The sequence below is a fragment of the Callorhinus ursinus genome, unplaced genomic scaffold, assembly GCF_003265705.2.
Source record: "Callorhinus ursinus isolate GAN/ISIS: 27379988/994484 unplaced genomic scaffold, GSC_fseal_2.0 scaffold7, whole genome shotgun sequence".
Lineage (NCBI taxonomy): Eukaryota > Metazoa > Chordata > Mammalia > Carnivora > Otariidae > Callorhinus > Callorhinus ursinus.
The window spans coordinates 57,339,218-57,363,507 of NW_027397069.1; the positions used below are offsets into that span (position 1 = coordinate 57,339,218).

Genomic DNA, 24,290 nt, shown 5'->3' on the forward strand with positions numbered 1-24,290 from the left:
CTAAACTCCCACCACCCCAAAGACACAGATCATCAATACTTCAGTGTATCTGCCACTAAGTTTCATAAAACAAGGTTCTGGAGCCATCTGTGCGTGCCCAAAATCCAACATGGAGCAGCCATGTGTATAACATAACTGTTGTTGTAGATGAAAGTCCCAGATAAATTTTTAACCAAAAAGCTGCTCATTGCAGAAAGACTTCCCAGCTCCACTGACGACCTCCTGACCTCAGCCACAGAGGGCACCAGGAGCACGCGATGCTGGAAGAGGGGGAGGGTGAGGGCAGTGCCCATCAGCAAGCTCGATGGCTGGAGGTAAAATGGCTACGTTGGAAATCGAAATGAAGGAACAAATGCACATCAATACAAAAACCCGAAGTATTCATCTCACCTCAGAAGGGTCTGGTACCACCAGCCACCAGCAGGGCTGTGAAAGTGAGGGCCCATCAGAGTTCAAAAATACAGGGCAAAGTCTGAGAAATCAGTTGTCAGGAATTCTCCGAGCGTTCACGAGGGTCAGAAAATAAGATCCCTTCCAACCCAGACAGTATTCTGTCACAGGAGCTCGGCGGGCACCTGGGGTCAGGCAGGAAGGACCCAGCTGCTCACAGGACGACTGGCTCCCTGACTCTCACCTGTCCAACGCCAGCAGCCCGCTGTCACCTAACCACCGGGACACCACAGGTAACCCCCTCACCTGGCTGCCCTGGGTAGTGGGAACCCCTCACAGGTTTTCCCCAAACCACGAGCAAAAGCCTAACAGACCTGGCATATTCAGCTGTCGCAGAGTTCCATTAAACACAAACCGAGGTCAGACAGGAGCATAAAATCAGGGGCCACCTCCAATCTAAGCCCCAACCTTTTATTCCCTAGTGACCTGGTCTCAGTGCCACTGGGCAGATGGAGGCCAGGGGCCCAGGCCTGGGGCATGCTACACACTCAGGTCGCAGAAGAGTTGCCTGGGAGCAAGGCTTTCTTCCAGGGGGAAGACCCTGCTTGCAGTCTGGACTTGCTTTTCGTTTTAGAGAATCAGGTATCAGACCATTACCTGGCGAGAGCCGGACATACGACTATACTTGCACTTGGCTTCTAGTGTATGGAAACTGTCCAACACGGTTCACACCTACTTAGCAGTTGTCAAAACCAAAGCTTAAAGTGGTTTCTGCGGTCTTTCAGCCAGCCTGCAGATCCATACTCTGTCTCCCTCAGGGACTCTCCATCAACACGCTGACCAGCAACAGTCAGTTAGGGTCAGTAACCAGAGTTGCCAACTTTGCTGGAACAAAGGTGACATCACTCGATGTGGACATCTATTCAACCTAAGATGCAGTAATGAGTCGGCCGCCTGAAGGAATACAAGCAAGTTGTTCTGGTGCAACAACAAGGCCAAATCAGACTTGCAGTGGACTTTGGCTCTCTCATAAATACTCTCCTCTACCAGGGCACTCAATGAGGTGTGCGGGGCCCCAGGCTGCACCTGCAGTAGAGGCATTTGGACCCGGAACTGAAACCCCAGGAGGCATAGGATAGAATTTGAAGAATCAACTGCCTGTCACCCATTCAACAAACATGTACCTGAACACTCCTGCTGTGTTAAGACCTCACGTGGCCAAAGGTCAAAGGAGAACCCTACTCGGGGTGGTGTTCAAACCAAGGACAGGCAAATATTTACGGTATAATGGCCGAAATTCACGGCAGGTTCTTCCAAGCACTGCTTTCCTTTCTCCGCCTCTACTTATCACACTTTCCTCTAGACCCGACCCCTACCACATAGTCCAGAGCCCCGACTCTGGTCTTACAGAAGGAGTACTGGGCAGGGACTCGGAAGACATGGCTGTGGGTCCACTCTAGGCTGTAAACTCAAATAATAGGATCCTAAGTCAGTATTTTTCTGCATGTCAGAGTCCCCATCTCTCAAACAGAGAACAGCACAGGCTTTGCTGTTCTCCCAGGACCATGATGAGGGCTAAACAAAACAGGACAGCCGAGGGTGTCCCAGCTCTGTAAACTCCAAGGTAGCATTTCCTTGCCAGGTAATAAGCAAACACTGCTCTGCGGGATGAAGATGCAGCCGGCTGCCACCTCACCAAGCCCGAAAACGAGCAGGATGCGCGGTTAGGTCACGTGAAACAGGATGGCTTCTTGGCTGCAGGACTTCCTCCAGGACCTCATGTGGCTGCTTGCTGTCTCTGTCTTCTCCACAAGGCGTCCTCCTCTAGGAATGCTGCAGGGGACCTAAACCTCTGGTCTCCTCCCAAAGTCTCCCCCCGGGGGGAGAGCGACAGTCGCTACAGTGTTCTGTCAGTCTCTATCATGAGATCCCACATTCTCCTGGGTTGTCTCCTGCTTATTTACTTCCTCCTCTTCTTTGCGACCCTTCTGGGCTGGAAGGTCCTAGAATCAGTGCGTGGCTCTCTACAGATGCTACTCCCTGTGTGATTTCATCCAGTCCCAAACCTTCAAAAAACAAGTTCCATCCATGAAGACAAAACTCTTGCCTATAAAAGGGCACATCTTTGAGACTGCTAGGTACCTCCAGAGAACATTTCTGTACAAAAGGGGCCTACCTTAGTCAGGTGGGACCTGAGTTACAATGGGGATTCCAATTCCAAACGACCCCTATGGCTATCTGCCCTTTGCAACCATGAAACTGATACAATTTTAAATGATTTAAAATAAATCAATGTTGAAAAAAGGAAGGGCCGGGCACCTGGGTGGCTCAGTTGGTTAAGCCACTGCCTTCGGCTCAGGTCATGATCCTGGAGTCCCGGGATCGAGTCCCGCATCGGGCTCCCTGCCGAGCAGGGAGTCTGCTTCTCCCTCTGACCCTCCCCCCACTCATGTGCTTTCTCTCTCTCATTCTTTCTCTCAAATAAATAAATAAAATCTTAAAAAAAAAAAAAAAAAAGAAAAAAGGAAGGGCCACACATCCCAGTGGTTCCTGAATTCTTTATAGTCTCCGTGTAAACAAACATCCAAGGGATTAAGCACAAGCCAAAGTCTAATGTTTGGGCAGACTTGACCAAAGAGTAGGTTCATCTCCATCTTCACAGATGCTTCCAACTCTTCCTAAAATTCTAAGTTTCTCTCAAACCTATCTGGCTCAGGCAGCTTCTTCCAATCCTCTGCATTTTGCTGATGAAGTGGAACCCGAAACTCGGCTCACAAGTTGCATCTATGGCTCCAGTCCAGCCCTTGTGCCCACAGGAGAAGTAGTATCTGAAAAGCATCTTCCTGGAGAATACCAACACGTATTCTCAACACAGGCAATCCTTCTGCAGAATACCTGTTTTCCAAGTTTTATATGATGACGGTATATGACTTCATGATCAGAGAGGAAGTGGTTATTCTAAAAAAGGAAAACATTCTTCCCATAAAGGGGGAGATTATCATAAAAATCTTGACTGAATGAATGCAACAGTGTTGTCTTTTTAAGCAAATGGAAAAAGCATTAGTGCCCACAACTCACCTCAGCCTGGCCTGCTTTTCCAATCCAACCACTTTCCGCACCACCTGTTGGCAGAAGCCGTAGCACATGAAGAGGACAGAGTTCTCGGCGATGTTGGCGATCAGCGCTGGGCTGGTCCCCTTGTAGAAGCCGCGGAAGCCCACCTGGGAGTAGGTCTTCAGGCAGCAGTCGGTGAGGCCCCGGTACAGGTCGGGGAACGTCTGCATCTTCACTTTCAAGGTGTCAAAGGGCTGCCCAGTCAGTACACATGCCGTGCCCCCTAAAACCAGGACAGAAGTCTTCTCCAGCACCAGTGTACTGTTTTAGAACGCAGTCTCAGACACCCGCGGAAATGAGAGATAAGCAGCCTCCCCCAAGGCTTGCCTTCTGTTGCAGTTCACTTCAACCTCTCTCCCTCCCAAAGCTTCAAGCCCAGTCCGATCAACAACAGAGGGTCTCCAGTGTGCCTGGCACCCACCTCCGGCCCTGAAGGAGCCTGCCCTCGGTGGGAGAGACAGACATGTGTTCAACAGTCAAAACCAGAGGACGCAAAGGTGTGGCGTGTGTTCTGGGGTGTTGGCAATGGGGTCAGATGGACCCGGGCTTGAAGCCTGGCTCTGCTGTGAGATTCTGGACAAGCGATATTAACTTTGGAGCCTTGGTTCCTCATCTGGTTAGCATGAGGATTAAATAAAAATGGATGAGAAGGCTTAAATAACAGCTGCTGCATGAATGGCTCATGAAGAGCAGGTACTCTGTGTGTGTGCAGCCATACCAAAAGGAGGGGAGGAGTCTGGCAGGAGTGAATCCCTCCTCTCTGCCTAATGCCCAGCAGTACAGATGACTATCAGAAAAACAGGGAAAGAGGCAACAGATAAAGATGACAAAGAGCCTGGCTAATCCCTAAAGAGCTAAAATTTGACCCTACGGAAAATCTTCATTTGGACTCAATTAATGATTTGTATTTGAATAGAGAATGCACTGAAACTTACCTTTGCTTAGCATCAATCATGTATTTTTATGCTTTTATATTGTTAAGAGTTTAGAAAACAGCAAAATCTAAACTCCTGTAGATGACCAATAAAATGTCTGAACGTAAGGAAAAGAATGAACTGCAACCACCCTGTCATATCCCCAGACCCTGGACTGGGTCAGCATTTGGGAAATGCCACTGGTTAATGCATCCACCTTTCCTGGGCCTCAGAGATCACTGTATCTCAGACATCCCCTGCCTGTGTCAGGAAACCTAACCATTGGATTAGGTTTTTAAAGATTCATCAAAATTGAAGAGAAGGCTGGGGGCCCTGGGTGGCTCAGTCGGTCAAGCATCAGACTCTTGATTTGGGCTCAGGTCATGATGGCCAGGTCCTGAGATCGAGGCTCTGTGCACAGCATGGAGTCTGCTTGTCCTTCACCCCCTGGTCCTGCCCCACTCACACACTCTCTCTCTTGCTCCAGTAAAATCTTTAAAAAAAAAAAAAAAAGTTGAGGGCGCCTGGGTGGCTCAGTTGGTTCATCAACTGCCTTCGGCTCAGGTCATGATCCCGGAGTCCCGGGATCAAGTCCCACATCGGGCTCCCTGCTCAGCAGGGAGTCTGCTTCTCCCTCTGACCCTCCCCCCTCTCACTCTGTCTCTCAAATAATAAATAAAATCTTTAAAAAAAAAGTTGAAGGCTTACATAAATATTTAAGAAATGCGATTTCATAACTTTGACATTACAGTTATTCTGACTAATCATGCAGAGTAGAGACAGAAGAGGGGCTGTTTTGAATAACTCCCATGTAATTACTAGCAGATTAACAGACATTTTCAAGGAGTCTGAAAACTGTGAGTTCTTCTTTTAAGCAATCACAAGTATATCTGGGATCCTTCCCTACTTTCTTCTAGGAAAGTTCATTTCTTCTAGGGAAGTAATGATACATTTCCACTTTGTCTTGCCAAATTATCCCCAGTTCCGAATTAGTGGAATATAATTCAATAAGATGTTACTACAATTATAGTTATTCTCTCTCAGGTACTTATAGGAATAAAATAGGACCCTAATTATATAAAAATACTTATTCCGAAAGAAAAGGTGAATGTCAACATTTTTAAAGAGAGTACATAATTTAGGTAACCTAGATGCAGATAAACTGAATAAAGCATTTCATTCAGAGCATTACAATTTTAACTCGAACTTTTCCATATTTTAACCCTTTTCCATATTTTATTTTGAATAGTCCAGTTGTTAATATATGCATTTGTTGCATATCTGTAACAGTCGCATTTCCAACAGAGAGAAGGTAGGAGGCTAGTGCATTTTCAAATGCTAACTACAATTCTCTCCTTTCATCTATGGAGGTAACTGACTCCCATGTAATTTATCATAAACCATACTGTCCCGGCCCCCCTTAAGTGGGTGATGACTATTCTGAACACCAGCACCAGCCACTGAGACCTAGCAGGTCCTCAGATACACATCAAGTATCCATGAAGCTATGAATAACTATGAATTTCTCCACTTGCTTAGAGCATAGACCTCTAATCATCTCATTCTCCTTGACCGAAAAATGGAAATAGTTCTGCATTCTTTCATAGGTGTCCCAAAAGGCCCTGCACTTTATTCTGCAGGAGAGGGGCTTAGACCGTGATGCACTCTACATTTTACCAAGGCCAGTGTTGTGGGTTTTCTACGCTCAAAATAGTTATGTCAGAAAATGACAAGGTGTTAAGGAAACCTATCAGGGCAGGGATGGTGTCAGTGGTGAAAATGGGGAGGGCAGAGCTAATGACCAAGAAGCAGACCCTTCACCAGAAAGTCCAGGATCACCTTGTCCACCCATGCAGAATGGAGAACCTCAAACCCGATGGAGGCACTCAATAAATGTTCTGTTTAACAGCACAGGGAGGCATATCATTTTCAAAATATTCCAATCAAAAAAGGCCCTTAATGGACATAATGCGCCAATCAAAAGATAAAGGGGTGGGGGGGTGGCGCCTGGCTGGCTCGCTCAGTCAGTAGAAAATACAACCCTTGATCTACAGGTCATGAGTTCAAGCCCCAGATGGGGCATGGCATTTAAAAAGAAGAGAAAGAAAAGAAAAAGAAAAAAAAAAGTGACTGAATGGATTAAAAAAAAAAAAAGCAAAACCTATCTACATGCTGCCCACAACAGATTCACTTCAGACCTAAAAACACATGCACTGAAAGTGAAGGGCTGGAAAAACATTTAACATGCAAAGGAAAAAAAAAAAAGCTGGGGTGGCAATATTTACATAAAATAGACCATAAAATAAACACTTTAGCAAGAGACAAAGAAGGGCACTACATAATGATAAAGAGATCAATCCAACCAGAAAACAAGAGGATATTATAAATATCTATGCACCAACATAGGAGCACCTAAATACATAAAGCAATTAATAAACACAAAGGGAAAAATTGACAGTAATACAGTAATAGTAGGGGACTTTAATACTCCACATACATCAACAGATTACCCAGACAGAAAATTAACAAGGAAACAGTAGATTTGAACAACACATTAGACCAGATGAACATAACAGATACATATAGAACATTCCATCCATAAACAGATTACACATTCATGTCAAATGCACATGGAACATCCTCCAGAATATACATGTTAGGCCACAAAATAAATCTCAATTAATATAAGAAGACTGAAATCATATCAAGCATCTTTTTGACCACAACAGTATGAAACAAGAAACGAATCACAAGAAAAAAACCATAAAGAACATAAATACATGGAAGTTAAATAACATGCTACTAAACACTAAATGGGTCAACCAAGAAATCAAAGGGGAAATCAAAAAATTCATGGAGACAAATGAAAATGAAAACACAATGCCCCAAAATCTTGGAGGTATAGCAAAAGTAGTTCTAGGAGGAAAATTTATAGCAATATAGGCCTAACTTAAGAAACAAGAAAAATCTCAAACCACTTAACCTTATACCAAAAAGAGCTATAAGAAAAACAAAGCCCAAAGGTAGAAAGAAAGATCAGAGCAGACATATGAAAGACAAAAAACCATAAAAGATAAAAAAGAAAAAGCGGACATCACAAAAATACAAAGGATTATAAGATTATGAAAAATTACATCACAACAAATTAGACAACCTCTAAGGAATGGATAAATGCCTAGAAACATCTAGAATCACAAATAGAAAATTTGAACAGAGGGGCACCTGGGTGACGCAGGTCATGATCCCAGGGTCTTGGGATCGAGCCCCTCAGCAGGGAGCCTGCTTCTCCCTCTCCCTCTGCCTGCTGATCCCCCTGCTTGTGCTAAGTAAATAAATAAAATCTTAAAAAAGTTTGAACAGACCAATCACTAGTAAGGACACTGAATCAGTAATTAAAAAAAAAAAAACTCCCAACAAATAAAATTCCAGGACCAGAGGGATTCAAAGGTGAATTCTATCAAACACAAAGAAGAGTTAATACCTATCCTTCTCAAAATATTCCAAAAAATAGAAAAGGAAAACTTCCAAATTCATTCTAGGAGGCCAGCACTACCCTGACATCAAAAGCAGACAAAGACACTACAAAAAAGAAAACTACAAGCTAATGCCTCTGACGAACATAGATGCAAAAATCCCCCTCAACAAAATATTAGCTAATAGCATTCAACAATACAGAAAAAATAATCCTTCAGCAAGATCAAGTAGGCTTTATTCCAGGGATGCAAGGGTGGTTTCAATATTCTGAAACCAATCAATGGGAGCACCATACATATTAGCAAGAGGATAAAAACCATATGATCATCTCAATAAATGCAGAGAAGCATTTGACAAAACACAACATCCACTCGTGAAAAAAAACTCTCAACAAAGTAGATTTAGAGTGAACATTCCTCAACATAATAAAGGCCATCTATGAAAAACCCACAGCTAACATCATCTTTAATGGTGAAAAGCTGACCGCTTTTCCTCTATGATCAGAAACAAGACAGAGATGTCCACACTCACCACTTAGTTAACATAGTAATAGAAGTCCTAGCCACAGCAATCACATGAGAAATAAAAGGCATTCAAATTGGTAAGGAAGAAGTTATGCTGTCACTATCTGCACAGGACATGATAGCACACATAGAAAACCTTAGGGGCACCTGGGTAGCTCAGTTGGTTAAGAATCCAACTCTTGATCTCAGGTCAGGTCTTGATCTCAGGGTCATGAGTTCAAGCACTGCATTGTGCTCCACAGTGGGCATGGAGTCTACTTAAAATAAAGAAAATTTTAAAGACTTCACCAAAAAAAAATACTAAAACTGATAAATGAAGTAAATTTATAGGATACAAAATATACAGAAATCTGTTGCATTTCTTATATACTAATAACAAAGTAGCAGAAAGAGAAATTAAGAAAACAATCCCACTTATAATTGCACCAAAAAGAATAAAATACTTAGGAATAAACTTAACCAAGGAGGTAAAAGACCTGTACTCTGAAAATTATACAGCAATGAGAAAGAAACTGAAGACAACACAAATGGAAAAACGTACTATGCTCGTGGATTGGAAGAACAAACATTGTTAAAATGTCCATGTTACCCAAAGCAAATCAACAGATTCAATGCAATCCCTACCAAAATGCCACCAGCATTTTTCACAGAACCAGAATAATCCTAAAATTTGTATGGAACCACAAACATCCCTGAGTAATCTTGAGAAAGAACAACAAAGCTGGAGGTATTACAATCCCAGATTTCTAGATATACTACAAAGCCCTTGGCATGTGTGTGTGTGTCCTCAGCCTGGATCCCTTGTCCAGGCACTGAGACACTGCTATACAGAAGACGAAATTCTGCTCTGCAGAGACCTTCCTTCCAGGTGAATCACCCTCACTGGATTATTTATGTGTGCGTGTGTGTATTTTTTTTTTTCCCAAGATTTTTTAGTTTGGGAGAGTCTAGCAGGCCTGCAAAAACAAAAATTCCTCAGGAAAATAAAACACTCCATTTTCAATACATATCCACAATGTCTTGTGTGTAGACTTGGTGTGCCTGGCTGGCTGTCAGAAGAGCATACAACTCTTGATCTCAGGGTTGTGAGTTCAAGCCCCACATTGGGTGTAAAGATTACTTAAAAATAAAATCTTTAATAAAAAAAAAAAAGAAAAAGAAAGAAATTACTAGACTTTTGCAAAGAAATAAGAAAATATCACCATCAGGAAAGAATTCAGTTGCTAGAAACTGACCAGATGGCGGCTCAGGTATTATATTTAAAAGGCAAAGACAAGTCAATAGTTATCGTGATGAAGTTTAAAGGCCTGATGGAAAATCTGGACTTAGCGGTTGAAGAGATAAGGAAATTTCTTAAAAATGACTTGAAGGAGGGGCGCCTGGGTGTCTCAGTCAGTTAACCATCTATCCTCAGCTCAGGTCGTGATCTCAGGGTCCTGGGATAGAGCCCCAAGTAGGGCTCCCTGCTTCTGCTTCTGTCTCTGCTTCTCCCTCTGAGTCTGCTTCTCCCTCTCCCTCCGTCCCTCTTGCCTCTCCCCTGCTGTTTGCACTCACTTGTGCTCATTCTCTCTCTCAAGTAAATAATTTAAAATCTTAAAAAAAAAAAAAAATAATAACCTGAAGGAAATTTTAGAAGTAATGAAAAATCCAAAGAACTCCAGTAGGAGTGGCAATAAATAAAAGATTTAGTCACACAAAAAATAGGATTAAGGAAACAGAAGAAGCACAGTCTAAAATAGTTGAGGATATTGAAATTTTGACTTTTAAAAGAAATAACTAGCAAATTAGATGAAGCTAAAGAGTACAATACAAACCAAAATAAGGAATTGTCCCATGATGAATCACAAAATCACAAAGTCATGGGAAGTGTGGAGGAAGCCATAAGCAATACAGTTGATGGATACAGAGATGCAGCATCCTATAGAAGTAACAGGAGAGAACAGAGAGATTGCAGAGGATGAACTGGTCAAAGAAAGAAGAGAGGAAAAAATCCCCCTGAATTTAAAGAATAAAGTGAGCATTCTACAAAGCTCCAGAGAGGATGAAGGAGCAATACTCGGGTTGGCAGCAGACTTTTCATCAGCAACACTGAACATTAGTAAGCCATGGAATAATGTCTTTAACATTCTAAGGGAAAATGATTTTGAACCTAATTTCTATACCAAGTTAAATTAGCATATAAGCATTAAAGCACGAAGGACTTTTTCAAATATGCAAAGCCTCATCAAATTTACCAGCCAGAAATCATTTATGAAAGAATTACTGAAAGATACTCTCCCACAAAATGAAAACAGAAAGGAGGAAGATATAAATTCGACAAAAAGTAGATAAAACTAGTAGATTCAAAGCATGGAACTGGGGAGGAAACCGGTGATGGTTTGAACTATTTGTTAAAGAGGTAAAGGTTGTTGAGCCAGAGAAGGTGAAGAGCTTAAGAGACTCAGGAGGAAGAAAGAACAAACCCTCAAGAGGAAGATGCCTCAGAGCTAGAAGAGGAGGGAGGAGAGGCTTGCGGGGGGGCATGCCTAAGGGAAGGCAGGGGGAGAGGCTTCCCGAAGGGAGGTGGGGGGGGAGAGAGGCTTTTAATTTTAATTAAAGAGGTAGAAGATTCTGAGCCAGAGGATGAAGAAAGTCCAGAGTGAGAAATGGAAGTAGTTTTATGGTGGGAAGAAGGAGAGGACTCTGAAATAGAACATGTAAAGACTGCCTCCCAGACTGAGAAAAGAGAGGCCTCAAGTGGACTTAAAGAAATTGGCTGTAATTATGTGGCTTGGGACTCTGAGAAAAAAAAATTGGTGAAACCTTGGATGGAACAAAAACCCCAGAATAAAGAAGAAACAGCTATGCTCATAAATCAAGGAGTTGGGACAGTCTGTCTGATCTTGTGTTTGGCCTATCCCTCAAAGTCACTAGAGGTAAGTTCTGGTAAGCAGAAAAGGCATTTATATACAAATTTCAGTACTTCATCAGGAATCACCACATTTTTAAGAAAAACAGACACAAAACTCTGCAAACAGAGGAGCCAACATCTAAAGAAACAGACAACGTAAGAAATAGAACTTTAGAAGAAGTGTAATTAGTAACTTCAGAGAGATACAAGAGGAGATTAGAAATATTAAAAATTACCATCCAGAGGTCTTGGAAATAACTCAATAGATGCTCTGAATAGCAGAAGAGACATACCTGAAGAGACAAGGTATGATCTAGAAGATCGACTTGAAGAATGCTCTAAGGATACAATGCAATTGTCCAAACGAATAATAAAGAAAGATCCAGGGACAGAGGATAGACCCAGAAACTCCAACATCCATTTGACAGGAATTCCAGAAAAAGATAATAAAGGGAATGGAGCAGAGGAAATAATTAAGGAAATGATTGAAGAAAACTTTCCAGAGCTAAAGAAAGATTCAGGTCTTGAGATTGTCAGTGTTTACCAAGTACCTAGTAAGATTGATGAAAAGAGACTTACTCCTAGAAATCTGGGAATTCCAAGGATTAAAAAAAAAAAAAAAAATCAAAGTCTTCCAGAAAGAGGAGAGAGAACCTACAGAGGAACAAGAATCAGATTGACAGCAGACTTATTGGATACCCTGGATGCTAGAAGTAAATGGGGTAGTATCATAAAAGTTCTGCAGGCAAAGGTTTTTAAACCTAGAATCCTACATCCAGCCAAAGTGGCATTTTATTTTGAAGGTAAAACAAAGACATTTTTTGATACCAAAGAACTCACAGTTTATTTCTTGCATATGCCTTTTGAAAGAATTACTGGAGGACATACTTTAGCAATCTAGGGTGACTATAAACACATAGACACCATATAGATTATCTTTCTCCCACACCAAAAAATACACAAGGAAAACAGGAAAATAAAATGCCACATTTCTACCCAGGAAGATGAACAGCTAACAGTGTACCTGGGGAATAGACGAAAAGAAGGTTACAGATACTATCTAGATGTTGGTAAAGTTAAAGGGTGTGTTAAAATTCATGCTAATCATCGTAACTTGTGTAGGAGTGAGTATACTTTCTAAACCACTGGGGATCACTTCTCGGCCTTCTGGCTAAGATCAAGTATAAACTACTGGGGAGAGGGAGCGAATCAGTCAATATAACCATAGACATGAAGAGGTGGGGTGAAAGTAACAGAGAAACACAGGGAAAAAGATGGCAGGAGAAGTTAGAAAGAAAAAGGCAAAAGTTGGACTCTTATCAAGAGAAGGGTAATTTTATCATTTATGCTGATGTTAATCTTGAATCTTTATATTAAACCTTTTCCTTTCAAAAAAAGATACTACAAAGCTGTAATAATCAAAACAGTATGGTACTGCCACAAAAAGAGATACACAGATCAAAAGAACAGAATAAAGAGCCCAGAAATAGACCCACACTTATAGGGTCAATTACTCCACAACAAAGAAGGCAACCATATGCAATGGGGAAAAAACGGTCTCCTCTATAAATGGTGCTGGGAAAACTGGACAGCTACATGCAAAAGAATGAAACTGGGCTACTTTCACCATACACAAAAATAAATTCAAAGTGGACTGAAGACCTAAAGGTGAGATCCGAAACAATAAAACTGCTAGAAGAAAATATAGGCAGTAAGCCCTTCGACACTGGCCTAGAAACAATTTTCTAGATAGGTCTCCTAAAGTGAGGGAAACAAAAGCAAAAATAAACTATTGGGACTACACTAAAATAAAAACCTTTTGCACAGTGAAGGAAACCATCAACAAAACAAAAAGACAACCTCCTGAATGAAAGAGGATATTTGCAAATGATGTATCTGATAAGGGGTTAATATTCAAAATATATAAAGAACTTCTATAACTCAACACCAAAAAGAAAAACAACAAAAAAACCCCAAACATTCTAAGTAAAAAATGGGCAGATGACCTGAATAGATGTTTTTCCAAAGAAGACATCCAGATGGCCAAGAGAAACACGAATTTTGGCATGATAGGATAAATGTCAATGGTCTAGGTCACACTGAGAAGCTAGGCTAGTTAAGGCATAGAGCAACCGAGCAGTCAAAGCAGGGAGTGGGTTATAGTGGTCAAACTACTGTATCTTAAAGAGAGACCAACGTTCCTCATGAAGGCAATTTATTTTCTGAGCTCCATGCTGCCTCATTTCAACATTCTCCAATGACCTATCTTCTGCAAAGTCTCCCCCATCCTAGCTGCTTGGAATTTCTGAATTTCTTTCCTGGAATTTCTCCTATACTAGCAGACAGGCAGTGACAGCTTCCCAGAACTTTATAGTAGATGAACTAGACCACAAACCTGCTGGATGGGGAGGTTTGTTTCAAAGAAAAGAAGGGACATGGAAAAGAACACATGTATGCTACACCTAGATCACCTCAGGCCTTGATGGCCCAATGTCCCGATCCGGACAGTGGCAACAGAGGCTTGAGACTAACCTCCACCCCCAGGAGTGCTGTTGGCCCATTATGGAGTATTAAAACAAAGACAACAACAGGGCCAGTCAAGGAACCAAACAACCAACAGCCTAGCCCTGCCTTGACACCATCTATCCGTGCAATCACGAGCAAATCACTCGCCCTCTCCGGGTCTCCTTTCTACATATACAGTGAGCATTAGAGCCAAAGGTCTCTGAAGGCCCTTCTAGCGCCATCACTGGGAGACTGAGACCCATCCAAAGTGGAGCTATGGCTTCCTGTTTGCATTCCATGCACCTCCCAGAAGTTCTCAGGTCACTAACAGGAGGCTCCTCTGCCAGCAGAGGAGCCCCTTGCTTGGCTTAAAGCACAGACCCCTGCAAAGGAGCCTGTTGTCCTCCAAAGTTAGACGCTGCAGGGCAATGCTACATCAGTGAGGGGTGACCCTCTGTGACCAGTGCAGGAAGAAATCCTAACTAGTTATCAAGAGAATTAAATGCCGTATGTAGATGGGCCCAAAACATGTGAATACTATTGTAAAAAAGCATGTCCACCAGCAAAAGCCGTACACACCAGACTCCCAACAATACAATTGCAATCTGTATCTTTAAAATTCACTGTAGAGCACATATGTGGCATCCAAATACCTGTCCACACAGAAATGCCTTTCTAGGAAAAAGAAAATTCTATCACAACAGAGTCTACATCTTTGGCAGACTGACTGATGGACATTTAATTCCAAAAGCTGAGACTCTCTCCTGTGGTTAAATACCATCCTATGGGAGAGACAAACTCTGAGCACAGAGCATTCGCAGGACTGCAGAGGCAAGCAAATGGGTCCACCGTTCCCATGGTCAGTGTCATCCCAATGTGGCATGGGGGGTGGTTCATAGGGCCTAGGGGCTGCAGCTGGGATGGGACTGACCCAGGGTACTCAGCAGGCAAGAAGCCAGTGGGGAAATACCTAGGCAGCCCTTAGGTTTCCCTCCTCCTGGGCCAGGACACTCCCGTGGTCTCTCACCTGAGGGCTGGTGCCTATACTTTTTATCAATCTGTAATGCCCCATCTGTAGCCTTTCTCATTAGCCTACCTGGTTAACCTTTGGTTCATGAGAAAATACTTTGTTCTCTAAACTGCAACTTCTTTTTCACCATTAAGGGAATGATACTATGACAGGTGGTGGCCCTGTGGCCGCACCTGATCTGGTGACCCGGGAGGTCCCACTGGGTAAGAGGACAATGGGCAACTCACCCCCCTGACCTCTCCACTCCCAGGAGCTGCAACCCATTATAAGAATCAGTGTACCCTGGGGCAAGGGTAAACCAGGGTTTTCATCTGGGCAATAGGAGCATTCCAGCACTCCTCTGGCTCTAAAATAACACAGGAACCCAGAGAACCAAGTCAACCACCCATACACTTCCAATTACTGACCTCAGGCTGAGTAACGTTAATCTTTCCAAAGAGTGACCTGTGTGTTGCAAGCACTGCCCAGGAGGATTTACTTGTGCCCTGTGAGGCCGCAGTCTGCCCTGGGGCTCAGCCCCTGCCCAGACCACCATTCCCTGGCAAATCCTAGAGCCTCTCCTTTCCTTTCAGGGCTTTAGAAACCATCAAGTATCAGGCTCATTTACTAAAGGCTGTCCTCCTTTCTTGCCTTGGCAGTGATAAGGACAGTAAACAGGACTTCCCTGGAAGTGTGATTGTGGACTACAAGGGCTCTGAAGACCGCCAGGCTTGGAGTAAAATCCCACGTCACCTGCACATCCCAGCTGTGCGACAATGGACAAGGGACTTCAGCTCTGCGCTGTGCAGTTTTCCAGCTGTAAAGTGAGGACATTCCCACCCTGCACCCTGACTCATAAAGTTTTACTATAAGGGAACTACTACCTTCTGCTGTTCTTAGAAGACAGTATTATACTTCCATTACTCCAAGGTGAAAGCATGTTGCCTCTGGAGGGACAAAGGTGATATTTTCACCATCCTTTCACTGGATCTCACTTGTAGCAGGTATTGAAGAATACAGGATGGGGTTTCCCCTGGAATTACCTGCAGCTCCCGCCGTGAGGTCAATGGCAGCTTGGATAGCAGGACTGGACTTCATGTTCGCCTACTCCTCTGCTGGTCTCCGTGGAAGGCAACTCTCTGAGCTTATGACGGGTGTCTCATGTCCCTGAAAGGAGACAAGAGCTCACCATCAGTGAGGCCTCTGCAGCCTTCCTTTCTCTAGAACTGCTGCCTAGTTACTGGGACCTCGACCTCTGGGAGCTGAGAGACCGGTTCTCCGGAAAAAAAAAAAAGGAGGGGGGGGCGGTCAAGGTGCCAACGCAGCTTAGCTGACTGGCCTCCCCTTCTCCCCACCCACCATCTCCCCATAAAAAACTCACAAGTCAAAAACCTTCCCCGAGTATCAAAGCTACAGCCCTTGTAGGGAGCATTTCAACGACTTTTCTGAAAAGCTTACAAATGAATGCCAAATACCACAGACACCCGAGCCATATCAAACTAGTTTTTCAGAGGCCTGAGTGGAACTATCAGTCAACTAGGCTCAGTTCTAAATTCAGACAGCAGCCTGGGCTGAGTCCCTAAGAAGAGGTCACAAAACAGTAGGTCTGGAAAGGAATGGATTAGGTGCTTTGCAAAGTGACACATGAGTGGGTCTGAGTGCCTGCTCTGTCACCAGCAGGGTGGGCCCTCGGGCCCCTAAAACTGGAGTCCCACATATAAGGTGAATAATAGAAGTATTATCATAATACAAAGGCAATCACAAATAGTCACATGAGACAGATGTTCTTAGAACTAAAGAGCATAGCACCAAACACTAGTAATTGTCATCAAAGTCATCTCCAGACCTTCTCAACCATAACCGTATACACAAAACACCTGGGGACCTTGTTAAAATACAGATTCTGATGTGCTAGGCCTCAGGTGGGACCAGAAACCCTGCCAGTCGTGACAAGCTCCCAGATGAGGCTGATAATGACTGACCACCAATCACATTTTGAAAAGCAACACCTGGTCCACTGTGTCCTAAATTTGTTTGATAAGAATCACTGGGGCACCTGTTAAATATTCAAATAACCAGGCCTCTCTCCTTAGTGATCTTGATTCAGCATGTTTGGGCTAGAGCCTAAAAAGTTTGGGAAAACTAGAGTCTACTCCTCTACCTTTAAACAAAAATCAACTATTACAGAGGAATGGACTTTATACAGATTTTTAAAAAGGAAAGGTGGTTCATTAACACAGAATATCAAGTTAACCAATTCTGTGTGGTTTTCAAACTATGTAAGTGACTTATCCGTGAACAACAAGGAAAAAATTTTATTCATCACACTAAAGACCTTTGTGCCCCGAGTCAGACCACCTCTCAGAAGGTGGTGGGCTGGCTGGATCACTAATGAATCCCAATGTCAACCTAAACGTCAGCATAAAATAATTTTATCCACTAAGAAGCTTTTTAACCACTTGATCCATGTTGCGAATGACCAGACGCCAAGAATCTTGCTTTCTTTACAAAAAAAAAATTGTAAAACCAGCAAACACAAAAGCACAGTACTGGACTTGAAAAAGCAACTAAGTTAAACAGAAAAGACATGCATTTTATGTTACTGATAGGACTGGAGAGGCAGCATCAATAACTACAGTTGATAAGGTCGTGGCCATCCTGTACCTAGAGAAGGGTCCTAATCCAATCTCCTTTACCAGATGGAAAACTGAGGCCAGAAGGCAAGAGCTTCTCCAAGGTCACACAAGTAGTCAGTGGATTCAACTCAAGTCTTGCCTTTTGGGTCTGTACCTACCAACCAATACTTAATTCCAGACCATTCCAACCTGACCACAAAAAAAAAAAAAAAATCCAACCTTGCCTTTTAAAGGAAAAATGGAGGCAAGTGGGTAGTCACATAGGGCCCAACCAATGTGGCGTCTCCACGCGTTCTTTAGGTGTGGATATTTTTTTTTAGTTTATATGAAAGGCATAGATCGTACTGTCATCAGTGTGAATTTAACCCCTTCAGGTAAGCCAAACTTAAACACATCAAATCCCACAAGTAACGCTCATAGTATTAGAATACTACACAGTGATGGGAACTAACAGATTAACTCAGAACGTGTGGGCAACTGATTCAAATTATTGTGTAGCTTAAGAAGACTTTCAAGAAGTCTTGAAAAAAAAAAAAAACATATGGCTTGGAGGAGGCAAGACTGGTCAGCAGGAGTTACTCATTCCTGAGCCAGTTGAAAAACTGAATCTTTTTAGTGTCCCTTTACCCCTCTTGCAAGTACACGTGGGTCCGACCCCAGGAGAGACAAACAACCTCGCGAACCACGCAGCCTTGTTTCCTAAGAAAATGAATTTCTCGACCAGAGGAACGTTCTGAGGCCGCATTCTCCTCCACCTGGTAACGCGAACTGCGGGAAGATTTCAGCTTCAGGCTCAAGCTGGCGCAGCAGGCGGCCGCCCTCCCGCCCGCCCGCCGATTACTAGAACCGGGACACAGGGCGCGGCGATGCCAGCCCGTCTGGCCGCTAAGACGCCGGCCAGGCGCTCCTGCTCCGGGGCTCCGGATCCTGGTGAGCACAGGGGCCGCTACTAGGGAGACTGCTTCCAACTTTCCCTGACTCTACCCCAACAACCTGCAAGAGTCTCCCATTCATAAACGCCCCCGCCCCGGGCAGCGGCGGCGCGGTGCCCAGAGGCCTGATGCAACTCCGAGGGGGGCAAAGAGGCCAACCTTCCCAGCAGGTGAACACTACGGGAAGGAGGCCGCGGAGCCCGCGAGTCTCTGGCTCGCCCCGGCCGCTGCGCCCGCAGTTCCCTGGGCACGTGTACGGCGTGCCGGGCCGCAGACCCCAGAACCCCGGCCGGCTGCTCGCACCCCGCTCCCCCCAGCCCCCCGCGCGGGCTCCCTGCAGCCCGGAGCGCCGGCTGGGGCTGCGCTCACCGCCGCGCCAGCTGGCCGCGCGTCCTGCTCCGGCTCCGCCGCGGGCTCTCGGCTCTGCCTCCGCGGCCTGGGCAGCCGGTTAACACCCACGTCGGCCGCTGGCCGGCCCTCCGCCCCGCCCTCCCGCGCGGGAGCGCAAAGGGCGGCGGCCCCGGAGACCCAGAGAGCTCCCCTGCGCCTGGGGGCGGGCCGCGCCAACCCGGCGCGGGAGGGAAGCGGAAGTCCGCGGCTGAGGCGGCGCGCTCGGCCCGCGCAGGCCCCGCCACCCCCGGCCCGGGAGCGGGGGCGCGGGAGGGCGGGGAGCTAGGGCCTCCGAGCTGGTTCCCTTCTTCCAGGTTCCCGGAGGACTCCTGGGAGGCTCGACCCCAGTTAGAACTCAGGGCAGGGGGTTGGGGGTGTCAGGAGGACCCGCTGAAGTCTTTAGGCTGATGAATCTTTGCCGGGACTCAAAGCCTCAATTTTATATTAAGACTACAAAAGTACTGGAGACGTAGTGATGCAAAATGCATTCGCATCAGAAAAAAAAAACCCACAAAAACATTTCCCATTTTGCCTACCGCAAGGAAATCATAACATTCGAGAAGGTTACACCCACCGATGAAAACTGGCTCTAAATCTGGCTTCTCTCATCTTTTAGTTGCTAATGAGTTATAGGCTATTTCTATGGCTCTGTGGCATTTTATTAAAAAGCACTATTCAAAGAATCTTGTATACTGCCGCAGGTAAAGGAATTTTCTCTAGTTCCCTAAGACAAAGAGCTAACACCTACTAAATTGGAAAGATCTTAGTCAATTATTGCTGACAGCTACTTAACGTAACTCAGTCATGGCCTTCGGATTTCTTTTTCATGCACTTATTTTCATTTTCTACACTGCATTTTCTTCCTTAAACCATGCTATTTTTTCCTTTTACAATTTGTTTTTGCCCTGTTTGATTGTGGTGTTGGACTACTGACAATGCCATTTAAGTGATGGGGAGAGGGGGAGACTTAAATATTCCACCTGACGTGTGTTAGTGCTTAACGCGAATGCCCAACTGAATAGACCTTCCGGAGGTAGGAGGTGCTGTGAAGGCATCAGAGCTCCTGATAAATGGGGGCATTCACCAAAACTGCCTCTTCACAGATTCAGCACTTTAAATGTCAAGTTTCTGAAACTTAATTACAGAAACAAGCCAAGGAGCTTGAAATACTTGCCCAACGTGACTCGTGACCCAACGACCCAACTGGTGGGAAGCCGACTCAGGAGCAAAACCTACGGTTACATCATAGCGGACTAATGGACTTTGAATATCCCCTGGTCCAGTGGCTTTAGCAAGCTAGAAACATGAGGCTCAAAAGAAACCTCATTAAGGACAGACCCAGTCTGCGGTCACAGACTGGAAAGAGTACTGGAGTTGGAGCCAGGATGCTTGTGTAAAAATCTGGGTGACCTTTAGTGAGCCATTTAACCTTTTCAAACCCCAGCCTTCATGCAATGGCATCACGGCCTCTGCTCTCCGTGATCCTGCTGGGGCAATCCACCACGTGGGCCACTGCAGCTCTGGGAGCCAGCTAGGGCCATCCACCCCGGTGAGGGCAGGCACTACTCCAGTTCACTGTTGTGCCCCCTCGCTGAGGGCCAGCCACCTCCTTCTTTGTGTTGTTGTCCTTGAGCCTCTTCTCCTATCTCACAAGGGCTGCTCCAGACTCTCACCACTCCTGCTACATTTCTTCTCTCCTTCACCTCTCAACAGCCTCAGCCTCAGTTTATTCATAAACTCAGAAATAACCAGGAAACATTTGTGCAAATTTTTAACCCCTAATTTACAAAGTTACCTTTTTTGCAAAAACTCTCCTCCATTGGCCTCTGTCCTGTTGTCTTGCTTGCCATGTCCTGGTGCCTTGCACCCTGGCTGGCGCCAATGATGCTGGTAAAGGATCGGAGGCTCAGAGCCCAAATCACCTGCCCAAAGTTATATAGGTACTCATGAAAGAGCTAGAACTCCACAGAGCTCTGTTCACTTCTGAAGTTCATGTCCCTAACCTCCCAGAAGGCTTCCTTTTAAAAGCAAGAGGGTTGCAGGAACCAGTTCTTTCTCCTGAAACAGACGTCCCTTCACATTGTATAAATTCACCTCACCAGCTTAAAATCCCTCCCAGGAGTGGCTCTTTCTGTTATCTTTGCATTAGGAATGGAGAAACATAAGATGTTAAAAAGCTTAACATTTCACAGAAGCTCAGAGAACTAATTGGAAAATCACCTGCTTGGCATCCACTCAAACTTTGTTCTAAGGGTAATTCCCCAGGTATCCAATGGCCTGGAGAACAGGACTTCAGAATCCTGCATTACTGCTCTCAATATAGGTAGGTTAACCCAATGGCATTTCAGATCTGAGTTCCAAACAGCAAGCAAGTCAATGCCCTGACCTCTCTGCTCCAGGCAGTTTGCTACACTTGGGGCTACGCAATCCAGGGACATAATTGCAGTTGACTATGTGATGGAGGGGCAGGTGTGACGTAGGTCAGAGGCGGGGAGACAGAGTGGCTAACATGAAAAAGGGAGACTTTGCTACTTCAACAGTATTTCACAATGCGCTAGTTAATGATACCAAAAGGAGAAATAATTTCATCACTTGAAGAATTTTGGCCCTAATACCATGTGGATGTGTCTTAACAAAGTGTTAATTGGAGTTGTAAATAATTCAAAACATAAATCATCTCTGATTCAGTGGTAATTTTAATTAATTAGAAAGAAGAAAAAAATGCTTTGATTACACAACTCACATTGAATATTATTGGCTGCTGATGTAACCTTTACTGAAAACTCTCTCAAATCTTTTTTGGAATCTGGTAGAGTTTGTATTTGAAATAAACATGCTTTTGGATTTTTGTTATCTATGTGGAATAAGGGAGAATTTTGTATCCCATGAAAGAGTTGTTAAGACAATGTGTTAAAGGGGGGCATTTTCTTTTGTCTTTTCCTTGACAGCTTTTTAATGCTACAAGCAAGAAAAAAGAAAAAGAAAATCACCTGAGATGTATATTTCGTGAGCCTTCGATTTGAATTTGTAATATATATTTTTAAACACATAATTTATAATAGCAAAGACTTAGAAGAAATGCCCACAAATGGATAAAATTTAATGGATCAATAAGAGGAAATACTATGACATAATTTTTAAAATCATTTTCTTAAATCATATGCTTTAGGATATATTTGGCTGCAAATAACAGGATTCACAACTATTAATATATTTATTTTGAATATAAAAAGAAATCTAGAAATAGGAAGTTCCTGGGTTGGTTAATTTAACAGCCCAAAAGTCTCTGGGTCAGCTTCTCTATGATTCTCTTGACTTTTCCCTCATGGTCACAAAGTGGCTGCCACAGCTCTATCACATCCTCACATGTAACATCCAAGGCCAGGAAGGAAGTTATCACACACAGAAAAATCTTTCCCAGAAGCCCTCTGTCAAGCTTCCCCTTGTATTTCAATAGCCCAGAACTGAGTCTCATGCTTGCCCAAACATAAACACTGGGAAGAGAATGGAGTTACCATATTTGGTGTAGAACAGGGGTCAGCAAACTCCTGAAAAAGACCAACCAGCTAGTAAATATTTTAGTAAATATTTTGCAGGGCATGCAATCTCTGTCACATCTCAGCTCCGCTGTTGTAAACAAAAGCAGCCACAGACACAGTAAAGAGGTAAGGTGGCTGTGTTCCAATAAAACTTTTATCTATGACGGGGTGCCTGGGTGGCTCAGTCGGTTAAGCATCTACCTTCAGCTCAGGTCATGATCCTGGGGTCCTGGGATCGAGCCCCACGTCCTGCTCCCTGCTCAGTGGAGAGTCTGCTTCTCCCTCTCCCTCTGCCTGCCACTCTGCCTACTTATGCTCTCTCTCTGTCAAATAAATAAATAAAATCCTAAAAAAAAAAACCTTTTATCTATGAGTGTTGAAATTTGAATTTCATATAATTTTTACCTGTCACAAAATATTATTTTAATTTTTATTTTTTCAGAATTTTAAAACTGTTAAAAAAAAAACAAACATTTTGTATGGCTCGTGGCCATACAAAAAGAAATGGCAGGCCAGCTCTGGCTAGCAGGTTGTGGTTTATTGACCCCTGGTTTTGACCAATGATGACTTATCCCATTGGGACTGTAGCAGAGGCCCACCTTTCCTGAGACATCACCACTGCAGACCTGTAGGAGGGATGTGGGGGAAGTAAGGTTTTGTTAGGTAATCAGGAATGTCCCCTATAGCATATTAAGCATATGGGAAAAGGCTTAGAGATATAGTCATTTTTAAAAAGCAGATTATAGGGTGCCTGGGTGGCTTAGTCAGTTAAGCATCTGCCTTTGGCTCCATCCCCATGTTGGGCTTCCTGCTCAGCAGGGAGTCTGCTTCTCCCTCTCCCTCTCCCCCTCCACCTGCTTGCGCTCTCTCTCTCTCAAATAAATAAAATCCTTTAAAAATAAGTAAGTAGGGGGGCGGAGCAAGATGGCAGAGGAGTGGGAGACCTGGATTTCATCTGGTCTCAGGAATTCAGCTAGATAGGGATCAAACTATTCTGAACATCTACGAACTCAACAGGAGATCGAAGAAAAGAGTAGCAACAACTCTCTGAACAGAGAAGCAACCTCTTTCTGGAAGGTAGGACGTGCGGAGAAGTGAATCCGAGGCAATATTCGGGAGGATAGACGGCGGGGGAGGGGGCCTCCGTCGGCCGCTTCTGGCAAGTGCTAGAGCCGCAGAGCACAAAATCGGAACTTTTAGAAGTCGGCTCCGCTGAGGGACGTCGCTCCAGTGGCTAAGCGGGGGGGTGGAACCCTCACAGGACAGTGTGGTCTCAGGACCCTCAGGGTCACAGAAAGACCAGGGGTGCCTGAGTGCGGCAGAGCTCCCAGGTATCGGAGCAGGGAAGCTGGCTGCAGAGACGGAGCCAAGGCACAGGCTCTCAGCTCAGGGTTGCCATAAACTGTGATCCGCGGCCCAGTCGGGCCACTGCTCCTCCAGCAGGGACCCAACAAGTGACAGAGCCGGGGAGACTCCCCTCCCTCCCCCGGGGAGGAGCGGCGCGGAGCGCACCGCAGGGATCTGCTGGGTTTGGAGACTCCACACGGGGTCGGGTGCCAGAGATAGAAACGCTCGGTCACAGGCCGGGTGAGCACGGAGTGCGGCCGGAGACCAGGGAGACGGAAGTGACTGACGGCTTTTCTCTGGGGGCGCACTGAGGAGCGAGGCCCTGAGCTCTTGGCTCCTCCGGAGCAGAGATTGGGAGGCCTCCATTTTCACTGTCGTCCTCCAAAGCAGTACGGAAAGCTTGCAGGGAACAAAAGCTCCTGAGAGCAAACCCGAGCAGCTTGCTTAGCCCAGACCGACAAGGGCGGGGCAATTCCTCCGCCGGGAAAGACATTTGGGAACCATGGCAACAGGCCCCTCCCCCAGAAGATCAGCACGAACAGCCAGCCAAGACCAAGTTTACCGATCAAGGAGAACGGGAGAACTCCAGCGCTAGGGGAATACTGCACATAGAATTCATGGCTTTT

At 44.7% G+C, this 24,290-nt stretch overlaps 1 protein-coding gene across 3 annotated transcripts in view; it reads right to left on the bottom strand.

The window, feature by feature from the left end:
* SLC25A15 (solute carrier family 25 member 15) overlaps positions 1-20,692 on the bottom strand; it is a 28,948-nt gene extending 8,256 nt beyond the window's left edge. Inside the window, exons 1-3 of one of the 3 annotated variants that reach the window (XM_073894631.1) lie at positions 20,574-20,692; positions 15,864-15,987; positions 3,469-3,727 (exon numbers count right to left, since the gene is read on the bottom strand). In XM_073894631.1, coding sequence (XP_073750732.1) covers positions 3,469-3,727; positions 15,864-15,918 — 314 coding nt within the window. In that variant the 5' untranslated portion in view covers positions 15,919-15,987; positions 20,574-20,692. Of the gene's footprint in view, positions 1-3,468; positions 3,728-15,863; positions 15,988-18,211; positions 18,345-18,757; positions 18,933-20,573 lie in introns of those variants that run through there. The other 2 variants (XM_025874989.2, XM_073894630.1) reach the window with 2 other exon arrangements.
* Positions 20,693-24,290: the final 3,598 nt, after the last annotated feature.